The sequence below is a fragment of the Micromys minutus genome (assembly GCF_963924665.1).
Source record: "Micromys minutus genome assembly, chromosome: 32".
In the NCBI taxonomy this organism is placed as follows: domain Eukaryota; kingdom Metazoa; phylum Chordata; class Mammalia; order Rodentia; family Muridae; genus Micromys; species Micromys minutus.
This window is the reverse complement of record NC_137967.1, coordinates 23,201,129-23,217,579: the sequence shown is the minus strand read 5'-3', so window position 1 is coordinate 23,217,579 and position 16,451 is coordinate 23,201,129. Positions and strand designations below refer to the sequence as shown.

The 16,451-nt window shown below is 46.6% G+C and overlaps 1 protein-coding gene across 3 annotated transcripts; it reads right to left on the bottom strand.

Annotated features, from left to right (window-relative positions):
- Window positions 1-343: 343 nt before the first annotated feature.
- ZSWIM9 (zinc finger SWIM-type containing 9) lies at window positions 344-15,932 on the bottom strand. 3 transcript variants are annotated; one of them, XM_080908802.1, is made up of 4 exons: window positions 15,908-15,932; window positions 14,440-14,723; window positions 5,973-6,285; window positions 344-2,407 (listed from the first exon to the last, which is right to left on the bottom strand). In XM_080908802.1, exons 2-4 carry the CDS (start codon window positions 14,712-14,714, stop codon window positions 437-439), a joined length of 2,559 nt encoding a protein of 852 aa, XP_080764928.1. In that variant the 5' UTR covers window positions 14,715-14,723; window positions 15,908-15,932; the 3' UTR covers window positions 344-436. The 3 variants fall into 3 exon arrangements, with proteins under 3 accessions (XP_080764928.1, XP_080764926.1, XP_080764927.1); XM_080908800.1 differs by lacking the exon at window positions 15,908-15,932 and adding an exon at window positions 15,626-15,707; XM_080908801.1 differs by lacking the exon at window positions 15,908-15,932 and adding an exon at window positions 15,607-15,699.
- Between the last annotated feature and the right edge of the window lie 519 nt (window positions 15,933-16,451).

Here is a 16,451-nt window from a genome sequence, read left to right as displayed (position 1 = left end):
TTCTTCCTGGCATTTCTCATTTCAACCTTATAGTCCCTGGGGCTCTTGGTCCTTACTCCTGTCAGTGTCTCCACACCTTAGGTCCTTTCCATGACCTTCACTGTTTCTCCCTCTGCCCCAGCTCTATCCCTTTCTTGTCTTCTGTCTTGGCTGACCCTGAATCCCACGACCTCTCCTCAACTATTTCTTTTCCAGGGCAATGTTCTTTCAATGTGCCCTGGCTGTTAGTACTCCCACAGGTGTGGCTCCAGTATTTCAGAGATAATAGCCAGCAAACCCTAGAATACAGAGAAAGAACTCGAAGAGGAGGCCCTTAGATGACTCAGGGTGGGGTTAGGGCTGGGGTGGCCCGTTGGGCATGAGCCCTATTATCTTTGGGATCAAAGGATATGTTCTTCCCCTCCATGTGGAGGGCAGCAGGCAGGGCTGCACGGGGTCAGGGTTCCTGAGACCTCCCCCAGCAATCTCTGAGCAGGTCCATGTGGAACAAGGCTGCCCCTGTGAGGAGACGTGCAGCAAAGAGGTGTCTGCAGGGCAGGCGTCTGGCAGCATAGATCGAGCAGCTGCAGTGTGTCAGGGCCCCATCCAGGAAGAAGTCTGAGGTGCCATCCTTAAGGGCAAAGCCAACTCCGGTCCAGTGGAAACCTCGGATCCCATGCTGCCTGGCAAAAGCCAGCTCCTCTGCCACTAGATCTGTCAACTCTGGCCCACAGGCTGCTCGGAACTTGGCCAGTGGCTCACAGTCCACTCCCTCATCTCTACAGGGGTGGTGGCAAAGCCTCTTTGGTTCTCCTGGGCCTTCTTCACCTCCTCCCTGTACTGCCTCCCCTGCAGCCAGGGACTCAACCCTGTTCACTGCGCATTCTGGATTGCCCTTCACAGTTTGCACAGGGGTGGCACACGACGCGCCATTCCCCATCCCTGGAAGCATCCCCCCAGGATCGCCAAACTCTACCTGCTGTCCTCCATTCTTGAAGCCCACAGGTTGGGGTCCTCTGCCGTCTCCATTCACTATGCCTGTAGCTCTTGCGTCCTCTAAATGAACAACAACAATGTCCTCCAGGCCCCGTCTCCTTTTGACTAGAAACCTTGCACTTCGGTCCTCTACAATCTCTGGCCCTTTCTGCCCCTCAGCTCCCCACTGTGGTCTCTTCTGATCTCTGTTCTCAGGGACTGACTCTAAAGGCTTCTCCACATGGACCTCTCTCCACTTTCCAACGTCGATCCCCTTCTCTACTTCAAACCGATGCTCTTTCCAGTCTTGAGGTTTTGGCGCACGTGCCCTCTCCCCCTGTAACTGTGCACCCCTCCAGGGCCTTCCTTCAAGACTCTTGGCTTTCTCAGATTCAGCTTGGTTGCCTCTCCTATCTATGGGCCCCAGCACTCTCACTCTTCGATTCTCTATCTGGGTTCCCCTCCAGTCTCTGACCGCGGGTTCTTTCAAAAGCTCCTTTTCCAGCGGGGCTCCTGTCCCTTCAGGCCCCCTCACCTTCTGATTCTCTAACCAGACTCCTTGACCATCTCTCCAGTGCAATCCCCTCCTTTTCTCACTGTCTCGATCAGACCTTCCCCAGTTGCTGGTCTCTGTGCCCCCTACCTTCTCTTTGTTCATCTGTGCCCTATTTCTGGGCTCACTCTCCAGTAACACTCTGTCTCCATTTTCTGAGGCTGCCTCTCCAGTTGCATCAGCCCATTGCATAGCCACTAGGTCACGAAGGCACTGAGCTACACTATGTGAGGGGCTGAGGCGTCGCAAGAGTCGCCTGCGATGGCCTCGCACTAGAGCACAGGCATCCAGATCTCGGGTTGCTTCATAGGCACGGAAACGTACCCACATGTCGTGGCGGGGTGCCCAGTTGTGTTCAAAATATCTGATGAAGGCAGCTGGAGCCTGGGAACGCAACTCAGCCAACGCCTCGCTGTAAGCTGTATAGGATTTTGAATCTGCTAGACGGCAGAGGAGTGGCCACAGGTCCGGATCCTCCTGGCTGGCACCGCCTAACTCCTGTGCCTTACTGAAGAGCGTCTCCAGACCCTGAGCTCGACAGATCTGCACACGTGCACACGGCAACAGCTGCCGAACTGCACGCAGTTGTCCAGCTACCTCTGGTCCAGCTGTGAGGCAGCGCACTCGCCCTTTGACATCAGGAGCACTTTGCAGCAGGGAGACCAGCATGAATCGCAGCAGGCTAGGGGTGCCGGGACGAGCCACGCAACAGGCGGCCTGGCGTGCACGTCCAGCGCTGTCCACACACAGCACTGCCATCAGGTCCAGCGTGCCCTGCAACCCAGGCAACCTGTCCACCAACAGGATGCGTGGGAAGCGCCGCAGCAGCGCCCTGGTGCGTGATGTCAGAAGGAACACAGTCTCTACCATCGCTTGGTCCTCCACGAACACCAGCTTCACCTGCGGACAGGGACAGGAAGTCAAACAAGATTAGAGTACACCGTGTGTGTGTGTGTGTGTGTGTGTGTGTGTGTGTGTGTGTGTGTGTGTGTGTGTGTATGTGTGTGTGTGTGAGCGCGCGCGCGCGCGAGAGAGAGAGAGAGAGAGAGAGAGAGAGAGAGAGAGAGAGAGGGGGGGGGGGGTGTAATGCAAATCTGCAGATTCTTTTGATTGGCAAGAGGCATATACGAAAATCAAAATCAGGAGTTCTTGTAACCTTGTAGCTCTCCAGTCTGTGACCAGGACATCCTGATCTGACCTGACAATACTGGGACAAGTGCATGTGTGATACCGTTAGCTGCTGTGATACTCGAGTCCTGTTTGCTGCTGCTGGGAGTCAGATGTTTGTTACTACTTCCTGCACCCAGCAGAGGTGTATGCAAGGGCTTTGGACTCCAACAGGCAGCAGGAACTGTGATTTACTTAGACAAGCCTCCAATAGGGTCTCCACTGCTTTAATTTGAGGGCCACTGGCATGCAGCCGATTGTGGAGGCAGATCAGTTGGTCTTGATTTGAGCCTCCCTACCCGCCTCATGGCTTGGTTTTACCTTTCTGCCTCAGTTTCCTCTTTAACCTCCATTCCTGCTGGGTTCCTCTTCTAGGAACTGACTGTTCATTCCTCCCAGTCCTGAGAGAGGGAATGGCAGTTAAGAACAAAGCTTTCTAGACCAGACTGCCCCACCTGAGATCCTGCACCTACTTCTTTCTGGCTAAGTGGCTTCTGGCATCTTGCCTCATCTCCATTCATCTCTAAAATGGCAACAGCAAGTCCTGGGACTAGAGAGATAAAATGTATTAATGAGTCCTGTACAGTGCCTGACATAAGCAACATCGTCATTATTAAGTCTATGGCCTTGGGTATTTCAGTATAGTGATGTAAAGCTAATACACCCTTCCTTGGAAAACTGCTCCAAAGTGAAAGGAATATATGAACTAGTCTTGGGATGACAAAGAACTCCTTTTCAGGTTACTGATATGCTTTATAATATAGAAATCTTTCAAAAGAACTTACAAGTGAACGAGCCTGGGTAAGACTATACAAGGGGATGGACTGAGCATCCCACCCTCTTTTCAACCTCTAAAGATGGGGAAGAGAGAAAGGATGACAGGTGCAACACTTACCTTTAAAATTGGAAAGCAAGTGAGGGAACTGATGGGTTATCCCACCCACAGAACCTGTGAAACCTAAGTGGGCAGATGGGAAGTACTGGTAACTAACAGCAAAATCCCCATCAGGACCAGGCAATACAGGGTTTTCTCATAAGACCAGGCTAGGGCTATTGGAAACCCTGTGATTCTCCTCTCCCTCTAGGCTGTCACTCTTCCAAGTGGCTGGAGGTTTATTCTGTAAACAGGGTAAATGGAAAAGTTGCTGGCCTTGGGACAGAGGGCCCACCTGAGAACGAAGGAGGGAAGATTCCAAGCTCCACGCAGAGTCAGCATGCATTATGCTGACTTCTAGATCTAGTCTCTACCCCACATAGCTGCTAGACTCAGACAGCCTGGCCTTCACCCCCAATCAGGAAGTGAGAAGACTTTTTTTCAGTGGACCTGACCAAGCCCCATAGAAAGAAGGAACAATGTTGATATTTGGCATTCTTCAGTAGTGTGCTAGGCACGGTAGCATACTCCTCCCAGTATTAAGGATGTCGGCTAAATGACTAGGAGTACAAGGTACACAGCCAGGTCCAGGCCAACCTAGGCTTCTATGGGCCCTTAGCTCAATCAACCAAAGAGAAGATGCAAATGCTGTGCAGAATAGACAGCACTGTTGAGGGTATATATGTATGTGTGCACTCAAGCTAGTATGAATTCATAAATGTGTATGCAAACTGGTACAGGTTATCGTTAATGGAGTTTTAATCAGCCATAAGGAAGAACAATATTATTTACAGGGACATGGATGGGCCTGGAGATCATATTAAGCAAGTCAGACTGAAATAGAAAAATACTGCACTTTTCTCTCATACATACAGCCAAAAATATACATCACGAAAGTCAAGGAGAGTTATTAGAAAAGAGGATGTAGACTAAGGTCCAAGTACACTTGAATGGAAATCTCGTGAATGTACAGCTTTGTGCATTGGATATGTAAAAAAATACATATTTTAAATACAGAAATGTAAACTTACCTGCATATGTACAGCTCTATGCTACTTGATGCAAAAGACATACTAGTGATAAAGACTATTTAAATTCTTAAAAACTTCAGCTTTGGGGGAAATGGCACAGTTGATAAAGTACCTGCACTCAAGTATAGGGACCTAAGCTTACATGCCTAGAACCCACATACAAAGCTAGTGGGAGGTGGGTACAGTGACAGCTAGAACCCTGAAGCTCACTGGCCAGGTAGCCAGCCTAGTCTAATTCATAAACTTCAGGTACAGTGAGAGTTTTTGTCTTAAAAATTAGAGGAGGTGGGGTGGGCAGAAAGAGGTGCCTCAGCAGATAAAAGTGCTCACAACCAAGCCAATGGACCAGAGTTGAATCTTCAGGACCTATACGGCAGAGGAAAGAAATGACTTTTGCAAGTTTGTCTTTTGACCTCTGCATGCAAGCTGTGGTATGGGTATACCTGCACATCCTACCCCCCCCCCCAGATAAGTAAGTATAATATATTTAAAAACATTGGAAAGTAATCAAGGTCAATCTCAGATGCCCCACCCCCACAACCAAAGAACAATAATAAAAACAAATAAAAACCCCAAACCAATCAACCATCCAAACAGCCAACCAACCACAAAGCCCAGCTCCTCAACCATGCTAAGAGTCATTTCAAATGATCAAGAGTATATGAGGCCAATGGCTACTCTACTGGACAGCAGAACTACAATCCCCCATTAAGGGGTTGGGAACGTGGCTCAGTGGCAGAGCACTGGCTCAGCATGTAATCCGCCTTGAGCTCTATCCCCAGGAGTGCAAAAATAAACAACAGTTCACAGTACATCACCATCTCTGCATGTCAGCTTCTCCTGCTTTAACAACACTTTGCACTCTGTCCTATTATAAGTTTCCTGTGTGGCGAGTTCAGGGGCATATCCTGGGAAGATTCATTAAACAATGGACTTATTTATGTACTTTCTGTTTGTATAGTCCAAGTTGAAAAGAAACTAGATTTCATTTTCCCTCACTTGGGTCCTCTTCCTCCTAGTTCTCAGCTGACATACAATCTGGACGTTTTTGTTTCTGCCACTAGAACTTCTGCCAGGCAGCCAACAGCCATTTGTGCATACATATTTGACTTTCAATCCATTAAAGTGAACTCAGACTCTATGGGACCGGTTACATTTTAAGTGCTAATCAGTCACGCATGTCCAGAGCTTCCATACAGTGCAGAGTAGAATCAGAGTCTGCAAAGGACAGAAAGTTGCTGATGGACAGCCCATGCTAGAGGATGTTTTGTGGCTGTACCTTAAGTACCCTAGTAGGTGCTTACTAAAGAACTGGTTAAGTGTGGTGAAAGCATGAATGAATAACCCATGAAGTTGGTTCTCCAGCCCAATGTTACCTCCTGTGAGACCCTACCTTGGCCTCCGGATCTGTGCGGAAGAGCCCCTCAAGCACTTGCAGGGCATCTAGGACCCCGTGGTCTGGGCCCTTGCAATGGGTCAGCAGGCGGCGCACGTCAGCAGGGGCGACAAACTGCTTGGAGATCTGGTTGGTGATGCGGACTGGCAGGCAGGAATTGGCCAGCAAGTGGCCTGGGCGGAAGTGGTAGGCGAACTCTCGTGGGCAGGCTGGGTGTGAGTGGGTCAGCTGGCACTCAGACACCACAAGTCGATCACGCAAAGGACTCAGCTTGACAGTGATGAAGGCCGGACAGCTGGGCTGGGAAGGCCTGCAGGAGGAACCACAAGCACCTCTGTCACAACCCTTTGTGCAATCTCATTGTGTTTTCTCTCTCTCCCTCCCCACTGCCTCTGCTCTCATTAAGTTTCAAGGATAGAAGAATGGAGAGGCTTAAGAATACACCAGCTGAATCACTCTGGAAATCAGCCTGGCAATTCCTCAGAAAATTGGACATAGGACCCAGATATACCACTCCTGGGCATATACACAAAAGATGCTCCAACATATAACAAGGACACATGCTACACTATATTCATAGCTGCCTTATTTATAATAGCCAGAAGCTGGAAAGAACCCAGATGTCCTTCAACAGAGGACTGGATACAGAAACTGTGGTATATTTACATAACAGAGTACTACTCAGCTATTAAAAATAAGGACTTCACGAAATTCTTAGGCAAATGGATGAAACTAGAAAATACCATCCTGAGTGAAGTAACCCAGTCACAAAAAAAAAAAAAAAAAAAAAAAAAAAAAAAAAAAAAAAACACACACACACATGGTATGCACTCACTGATAAGTGGATATTAGCCCAAAAACTTGGAATAACCATGATGCAATTCACAGACCACATGAAGCTCAAGAAGAAGGAAGACCAAAAGTGCAGATGCCTCAGTCCTTCTTAGAAGGAGGAACAAAATACTCACAGAAGGAAATATGGAAACAAAGTGTAAAGCAGAGTGAAGGAAAGGCCATCCAGAGACTGTCTCATCTGGGAATCCGTTCCATATAAAGTTACCAAACCCAGACAATATTGCAGATGTCTAGAAGTGCATGCTGACAGGAGCCTGATATAGCTGTGTTCTGAGAGGTTCTGACAGAGCCTGACAAATACAGATGCAGATGCTTGAAGCCAACCATTGGACTGATCACAGGGACCCCAATAAAGAAACTATGGAAAGGACTCAAGGAACTGAAAGGGTTTGCAACCCCATAGGATGAACAATATCAACAACCAGAACCCCCAGAGCTCCAAGGACTAAACCACCAACCAAGAATACAGATGGAGGAACCCATGGCTCCAGCTGCATAAGTAGCAGAGGATGGCCTTATCTGACATCAATGGGAGGTGAAGCTAGATAAAGGTGAAGGGTCCTGTGAAGGTCCTATAATAGCAGAGTGGTGGAGGCGGGAGGAAGTTGGGGGGGAGCACCCACATAGAAGTAGGGGGAGGGGCACGGGATAGGGGGTTTCTGGAGAGGATAATATTTGAAATGTAAATAAAGAAAATATCCAATTAAAAAGATATTAAAAAATAAAATAAAAGTAATAAAAAATGGTTAGACTTTAAAAAAAAATACACTGCTAGGTGAAACTGTACAAGTTTCTGTGTTTCATCTCTGTATCCTCAAAGGGAATTAATAACCTGTCTCATAGGATCCTTGTGAAGATGAAAAAGAATGGTATGCTTAAAGCCCTCAAGACTGAAACATCTAACACAGGAAACACTACACACCGGTAATGTTTTCACCCACACACAACTCTCCTAATTTGACCACATACCTTGTTATATCGCTAACAAAAATGTTTAGCAATAAAATACTGGAGGGACTGGCAAGATGACTTGCCACCAAGCCTCATGACCTGAGCTGGATCCTTGGAACCCGCATGCTGGAAGAAGTGTAAGACTCCTCCTGTAAACTGTTCTCTGCTACACATGTGGGCACACACATATGCAGACACACATGCAATGAGTAAATAAATGTAATAAAATCATATTAACACTTCAGCTTTTTTTTGTATCTGCTTTTCACAATTCCATCTCCACAGATGAGGCCTTAATAAATTGTCCTCTCTGTCCTCAGAGACAACTACAACCTGTAATTCTGCATTTTGCCTTGCTACGTTTTCAAAACCGCAAGCAATGAACAGTATATTTCTGCTTCCAAACGTTGCATATCCAGGCACTCTGTCTATGGGTAGGAAGGTCACCTGAGTCCTGGAATTCCAGACTAGACTGAGCAGCACAGCTAGACCCCTTCTTAGGTCAACAAATGAAACTAGGAAAGAAAAGGTCTTCAAGAATAGAGACTAAAAATAGTGCCCATCAGGATATGCAGCATCGGTCACGGATGTCGAAGGCACTTTGGAGAACCAGGGTGGTGCCTACCAATGGAGCCCTATACCATATGACCCTCATCAATCTGACTGCCTTCACATGGACATTAAAAGATACTGATTGGCATGTTACACAACAGGACATGTATACCAGTCAGAACCTGAAACTAAGCCACAGGTCGAGGAAGCAGGCTTTGATACACTCTAAATAAATGTAACACCATATAGCATGAAGAACCATGTAACCACTACCATTTCTGGTATATGTACTTCAACAAAGCCAGAAAGAGAAGAGCAATCCATTGTGGGATTCCCCCTATACTAAATTCAATGGTATACTAAGTTCACCTTTACTAGACTAGATTGTAGTGGCCTTTGAGTGGTTAACTCTAGAAGGGAAGTTGTGGGGTTGAGTACTAGTTTTTGTTTGTGTTTTGAGACAGGGTTTCTCTGTGTAGCCTTGGCTGTCCCGGAACTCTCTCTGTAGACCAGGCTGGCCTCTGATTCACAGGTGTTCTAGTTTTTTGACATGTATTTTTATTTTGGGCAACACTATCCTGTCTAACATGCATAGTGTGCACATTTTCCCATATGTGCGTTACACTCTGGAAAAACACTTTTGCTTTGCAGTAGTAGTACAGTGGGGAAACTGATGTACCCTCACAACTGTCTACATCCTAGTCATAACTATGTGTCTCCTCAAGTTGTCCAAGGGACTTTTCAGATGTGATTAAATTAAGTATCTTGAAATGGGGCAACTCTGCATTATAATGGTGGAAAGGGGCTGGTATCATTTACTGAGATCTTTATGTGGGAGAGAAGTAAGAGATTCAGAGAAGGAAGCAAAGCACTTGTGAAGGCTCTAAAATCAAAAAGGGTAGAATATACTTGGCATCTATTAAGTGATTTCCCTGCTGTTTACCTAAGCAGACACTCTCTTAGATAACACTCTGCGTGAGTGAGTTTGGAACATTGGTTCTCAAACTGCAGAGCACAGCTTGTTGAATGAAAGCAGTTTCAGGAGTTATGATCACTATTGTAAAGAATCAACGAGAAAAAAGAGATACAAATTAGTATTGGGGTATGATCCCAGTATATTAAAAAAACAGTATTTTCATAAAATAATATTTAAACTGACATCTTGAAATAGAGTTTAGTGGTATTTCTCTATGGAGTGGTGTGATAGCATCATTTCTTCCTCCCTGGGCAAGAGGTTTTACCTATAGAATAGTGGTTGGCAAACATTTTCTGTTAGGGATGAGAAAGTAGATATGCTGCAAACAGATACATGCAAATATTTACAAGTGTATGCAGATGCATGGTGTGGCTATGTTTCAATAAAACTTTATAAAATAAATTTCAGGTTGTATGGAGTCCAATGTGTCTTAGCTTGATGGCCCTCGTTTGTAACCTAGAGTCTACTATGTAGTTAGGAAGTCATGGTTTATTCCTCTGTGGTCTAGTAAATGTCAGTAGTGGATTCTCCCACATATGAGCTTTCATTGTCTCCAAATCACTTCTGAGACAGGTGGTTGTCCTCAGGATAAACAACACAATGAAAATTTTCCATGAAATATCTCTTTTCTTATACATGCACACTCAAGAACCCAGCAGAGTAAAAAGAAACAAAATCTAAATAATTTGTGACTTCTTTCCCCTTATTTAAAAATAGTATAATATGAAGGTAGAAAAGTAATCTATTTTAGTGTTTGAGACAGAATCATGCAGTTCAACCCAGGTTGGCCTTGAGTTTACAATCTCCCTGACTCAGTGCTATATTAGAAAATTCTTACATAATTGTAATAAGTAAAAACCATACAGGTCCACAGCAGTATCAGGTCAAAGCAACATGCATCCCCATTTGATCTACCAAAAGTGGCACATTCCCAAAATTCCATGCACTCTATTTTCTAAGGAGAGTTCACAGTCATTTGTTGGAGTCTGGTCTGGTCACTTTGAGACTAGGTGATTTCTGCCCCTTGGTCAGATCTTAATTCAGGGGATGATGCCACCATGTTTGTGAAGTCATCCATTTTGCCAGAAACTACATGATCTCTGTGGGGTCCTGGCATCTCACATGACAAAATACAGATGCCTCAATGTGCCATTTTTGGCAGTTGCTTCCCTGCACATAGGGGTGGGTAATGCCAGCACCCCTAAATGCAAACTCCACATGGACAGGAATTTCCCATTTTACCTGTTACTTATAGTAGCACTTGGCCCTCAACAATAATATACAGTAGTTTTCTACCTACTAATGCTTCTAACTGCAACCAATGCCCCCTCCATCGAGAACCAACCAACCAAAAAACCAAACCATCTATACTGACTACAATATGTACACACTTTCTCTGTCATGTTCCCCAGTAGTACAACAGGGTTAAGCACTTGCAGGCAGTAGGTATTACAAGCCATGTAGAGGTACTTAAATTTCACTGGAAGATATGCATAGGGTACATGCAAATCTACACACTTTGAGAATGAGGACTCTGGAACCAATGCACAGATACCAAAGACACCTGTATCCTGAGTCAGTCATTGGATCCCACCTAAACACCAGGCAATACATTCAGCATTCCTTCTCGTGTCAGCAAAACCACCCTTCCCCATACCCTGCCTGTCATGCTGTTGAAATGTCTCAGGACCATTCATGTTTTTTTTTTTTTTTTTTTCTTCCCATCTTTACAGCCACCAGCATTCTTTTATCTGTCATGAAACATCTTTGCCATTCTTTTACATTCACTTGACTTACTCTTCCTTCAGACCTTATCACCAGCTTGGCCTCCTTCAGTAAGACAATCCTTTCTGATGAATTCCAGACTAGGGTAGATTCCAACACATACTAGGGTGAGGGTGTGAAGGATGCCTGTGTATATCCTATGCTCTCCATTCCTTCTCAAGACATAGAGACTGCACATGAGATGTTCAGAACATCCTCCTTCACTGGACCAATAAGCTTATCTCCAGAATAGTCAGGTACTGGAACACTTGACTTCTCTACTGACAATCCATGCCTGAAATTCAGATGGGTGGGACAGGGTAGGTTAAAAATTAGAAGCATCATCTTTGTAATCAAGACTGTGGGGTCCAAGTCTTGGCTTTCCTCCAGCAGCTGGGCAACTATGTACGTGGAGTGTTTAACTACCCTTTGCCTTGGTTTTCTCACCTGGAAACTAGGGTTGAAATACTGCTATTCTTCCAGGCTTGATAAACGGAGTTAAGTGATGTACAGTGGTTAGAGGGGTGAGCAAACATTTAACAAATGGGAGTCAATGTTCCCAAAACATTCTTCCGAAAGGATGCAGTTTTCATGTTTGATGTTCCCCTCATGTTTATTGTTAAATTAAAAAAATAAAGATTGTGTTAGAGTGGGTGTGGAGCTTAGAAGATAATTTGTGTAACTCATTTCCTTCCTTCTACCCTCTGGATCCCTAAGGTGGTCAGGCTTGGTGATAATCAGCTTTACTCACTGAGACATCTCACTGGCCTGACATAATCGTTATTCATCTTACAGATTTTACAGACTTTGTGTTTTTGAAGGCTGGGGTATGCTGGGAAGGGCTAAGGAATACTGTCCTACAAACAAAAATGTTAGGGGAAATGACGCTGGTGTTGGAGAGTTGGAGGTGTAAGGAGAGCAACTTGAGGTCACTTGAGTTTCTGGAAAGTGGGTAACTCAAATACTATCCAGATACTCAGCCTCTTCCTTGTCCCTCAATCCTGTCCTCTAGACCACACCAGCAATAGGTGAGACTTCCTTGACTCTGCCCACAGCCTTTTGAAACTCCTCAGTATCCCCAATATCAAGACCTAGTCCTTAGACTCAGCCTTGCCATGCCGGGGCTTTGACACATTCCCTGCTATAGACTTTAAGGCATGGCCTGTCCCTGAACTGTGACATCAGAGAGACTCTGCTTTGTGCAACTGGGTAGGACAGGTACAGGAGCTTAGAAATTATAATGAGTTCAAGTCACCGTTCTCAAACTAGCCACCAACCCCCTATCACAGAGCTTTCTACCAAGGAACCAATCTTTCTGTCCACTGGGTCACCAGGCCTAAACTTGGGGCCCTTTCTCACTCCCCAGATGCCCTGCCCAGTGGCTCTTCCTGGTATTTGTAGAACATCTGGGACAGTAACTACAGATAGTTAACAGCATGTGTTAAAAAAACCAAAAAACACCAAAACTGTACATGCATAAATATGACTTTCCAAGAACCTAACTAGGTCTTCTAACCCATCTCTTCTAGGAAACCTTCCAGAACTACCCCTAAGATTTCAAGTACAAGATAGGTCAGTGGGTAAAGGTGCTGCTGTTAAGACAAGCATAAGGGTTTGAGCTGGATCCCTGGTACCCATATGGAGAAAGGAGAGAATGGAATCCTTCGAGTTGTTCTCTGACCTCCATACCTAGACCATGACATGCTCCTCTTTCCCCACAAAATAAATACATCACTTAAAAAAAAAAAAAAAAAAGATTTTTAGTGGAGTGGACCACTTTTCTTTTCTCTACTCTTAACTTGATTCTCACTATGGTATGTGGCTATTTTTAATTTCTTTTTTCATTTGTCTGTATTGTTTTCTCTTCCCTTCCTTCCATTCTTTTAGTCCTTGTCTCTTCAATTAGATTCTGAGTGGTTCAAGAGTTAGGATAATCAACTCTGGTTGCAAAATACCCAGCAGGCACACAAGAGGTACTCAGTAAACGTTGATAAATTGGGTCGTGCAGATTTTAGATTAGGTCTGTCTCTTTGGCAAGTGGTCACTCTCCAGACAGTTATGTGAGGACAAGTGCTTGAACTTGTTGCTCTGGTGTTAGGCTTCTGAAGCTCCACTTCTACAATAAAGGACAAACCAGAGCACATTCCCACAACAAATGTTAGGTAAGAACAGTTGTGGAGTGTTTACTCCACCTGGGATGCACTTCCAAATAATTAATAGGTATTAATTTATTTATTCAAAACCTGACACAGATACTTCTGTGTTCCTTGTTTCCCAAACAAGCAAACTGAGGCCCGGAAGGTGAAATTGTCACCTCAGGGACCATAATCATAGGTAGGCACTAGTTCTGAGTCTGTGCTCCTACTTTGGTAACAACTATCACTTAATTGACTGCCCTGGATGCCAGACATGGGTAAAATGCTTTCTTATGTATGCTCATATATCCTGGCAGTGGTCCTCAGAAGCAAGTATACATGTAACAGCCCCATTTCAGGGATGTGAAAACTGAGGTTTGGAGTTATGAAACCCATTGCCCAATGATACCCTACTCCAGTAAGCAGTAGGGCTGAAGTCTGGCAGCCCAAAGGCACAGCCTGTACTCCTAAGTACTCTGCTGTCATCCATGGCTTCAAACTAATGTTCTCAAATTACTCAGACACACACAGGGACTACCAGAGAGGCAGGGTAGAACAGTGACAGCTCTGAGCATGATGGAGTAAAGAGGAGTAAGGGGCAAACAGGAACTCTTAAAGGTCTGTCTCAGCAGCTGACCATTTGCTACATAGAAGCATGGTTTTGTCTTGTCCTATATTCAAGGAAGACTTCCCTAGTCCCAAGTGGATCTCTTTGACTGTCTACCAACCCTTTGGCGGCACGACCCATTTGTGGTCAGTCGGAAAGTTCTAGATGGGTAGATTTTAGTCTTAAATATCCCCAGCTCCCAGAATAGGATCTGGTTCTACACTGAATGGAGATATCTTCCTGTCTTGTAGCTTTCCTCACAGTTCAGTCTTCCAGGTTGCTTTTTGTAGAAGTGGCCCTCCCACTTCTCTAGCTGGCTCTGGTATTTTGGGGGGAACCAATTCTTTCCTTTCTTTTGGCTTGTTCAGTGTGTCCTTCCACTTTCTATACAATGGCCAATACTAAACCCTATATACCAAGCCTGGGTTGTTTTGCATTGAGTATATTTATTTCCTGGCTCAGTCTGTCTCAGTAAGTGTCCTTCCTTGAATCTGTCTTGCCTGGCTTTTCTGTACTTGGCCGTCAGTGGGCTTCTTCCTGGTATTGAATCTGTGGGTAGGAAGCTCTGTCTGGTTCACCCTTTGCTCCCCTCCCCCTGCAGGGTCACAGCTCAGGCTCACGCACCACGCTGTGGACTTGTTGGGCATGCGCACATCCTTGCACACCAGCAGCACGTAGCTGTACTTGAGCACGTGGATAAGCCTGTAGAGTGGGGGCGTGTTGGCCCAGGGGCTTCGTGCCACACGTGTGGAGCTCTTCACTGAGAAGACTACCAGCCGCTGCTGGCACCACTTGTCGAAGAAGCGGCTAAACTCAGCCCAAGAGAAGAAGGTTCGGTCCAACAATTCCTGTTCCTCCTTCTGCACTGCTGAGCTTGGCGAGGGCTCTGTCAGCTCCATTCTGGGACCCTGAGTGAAAGTGGGGAGAAGAGCTGGACATCAGACCCATCTCTATCTGGGTTACCTCAATTTCCTTACCACAGACTGTCTTATCAGCTATTGGTGCCTCAAATACATCTCATACAAAATTAAATCGGTCTTATTGCTTGCTTTCCAGATAGGAATCTCCATCCCATTTTTGTGGTTCACCTGTTGCTTCCCTAGTTTCAGTTGGCATTTAATCAATTTCAATTCTAGTTCCAGTTGCCTTAGATGTGACCTCTAGGTACAAGAGGAATCAGTTCTTCTAAATATTTTGCCTTCAGCCTAGCTGTGGATATCTTAGCCTCTGGCTAATATTTCTCTTTCCAGATGTGTCTCCTACGCCTGGTGATAACATTTAGTGGTCCCATTCATCTGGAACTGCTGTTTCCCACAAGTCTCTATTTGACTGGAGCTCATCATCTACTCTCTAGCTAGGCATGAATCTCTCACCGCAGGTATAATCCTCATACACCTCCGCTTTCTTCTCCCTAGGTGTGTCAGATGTTGCCCCTCGGATATCGACGGCCTTGAATTGCTACTTTGATCTGTGGCTTGTGCTTTCTAGAGATGATCTTATCTTCTATGCGTCCCATGTCCAGTCATGGAGCCTTCGCCTACAGGGGTATGGCCCAAATTCACCTCAAAAGTGTCACCAATAGTCATCTTTGGTCCAAACTGCTCCTAAGACTTACTCTCCTCCTGGGCCAAGTTGCAGTCCCCCTTTCCAAGAAATAGCTACAATTCTCAATGTGTATCTTCGTTCTGGACATGGCCCCTTCTCCTTAGATGGGTTTCTTCACTCTCATGTTGCCCCTGCCTCTCTTCCCCCCACCCCCGTCCCGCTCATCCTCTTCTCCCTTGCACAGACCCTTTTATTCGGTTCCGACCTCTCCAGGCTCTCCCAGACCGTCTCTCCGCTGCTCCTCCCGGCCTGACCATCCTACACAGAGATGCTTCTCCACTCCCAAAGCTGTGCACCCTTCCGGCCCCCTCCCCCTCACTCAACTCACTTACCCAACCCAAAGCAGCGTCCACCTCCCACAATGCCCCGCGCCCAAGCCCGGCCCGGCCCTTGCTCCCGGGATGCCCCGCGCGGTATCCCGCCTTTCTTCCCCCAGTGCCTGGCAAGGTGGCTTTCCACCAGCCCCTTTCCTCTCCCCGACTGTCACCTTTACGACCTTGCAGCCTCACCAGCTCATCCATAGAGATGAAAGTCTCGGGGCCGCGTCCCAGCATGCTGTGCGGGACAGCGCCCCTCCTCTCCCTACTCTGTCCCATTTCCAGGCTGCCTTACGCTCTAGAGACTACAACTCCCAGCAGCCTCCGGGTGATGGTAGCTGCGCGCGCTACTCTGAGGCCCCACCCTCTCCCGTCTCTGACCCCGCCCGCCAAAGTCTGCGCGCGAAACCTGTGGCGCGAATTTGGGGCTTTCGGGTTTGCGTCTCTGGGCGAGCTGAGTGTGGCGCCCAGAAAAGTGACTTGGAGAGGCAAGTGGGGCAGTGGGCACGTGGCTGGGGCTGGGGTCGGCGAGCGTGCCGAGGCTCGTCGCCGGTGAGCTTCGCTGGTTCTGGGTGCCGGCAGCGGAACGGACATGGGGACGTCGCGGCAGCCGAGGGCCCAGGAGAGAGGGCAGCAAGGAGCGGCGTACTGGGAGAGCCGCTGGCTGTCTGGCTGACCAAGGCGGCGCAGGCTGGAAACTTGAGCGTCTGCGGA

Excerpts from the sequence above, each read along its gene's own strand:
- ZSWIM9 (XM_080908802.1), bottom strand. The coding sequence starts at position 14,714 with ATGGAGCTGACAGAGCCCTCGCCAAGCTCAGCAGTGCAGAAGGAGGAA. Across the intron at positions 6,286-14,439 it reads CCCAACAAGTCCACAGCGTG|GCCTTCCCAGCCCAGCTGTC; the intron begins GTGCGTGAGCCT and ends TTCCTCCTGCAG. Across the intron at positions 2,408-5,972 it reads GCACAGATCCGGAGGCCAAG|GTGAAGCTGGTGTTCGTGGA; the intron begins GTAGGGTCTCAC and ends CCCTGTCCGCAG.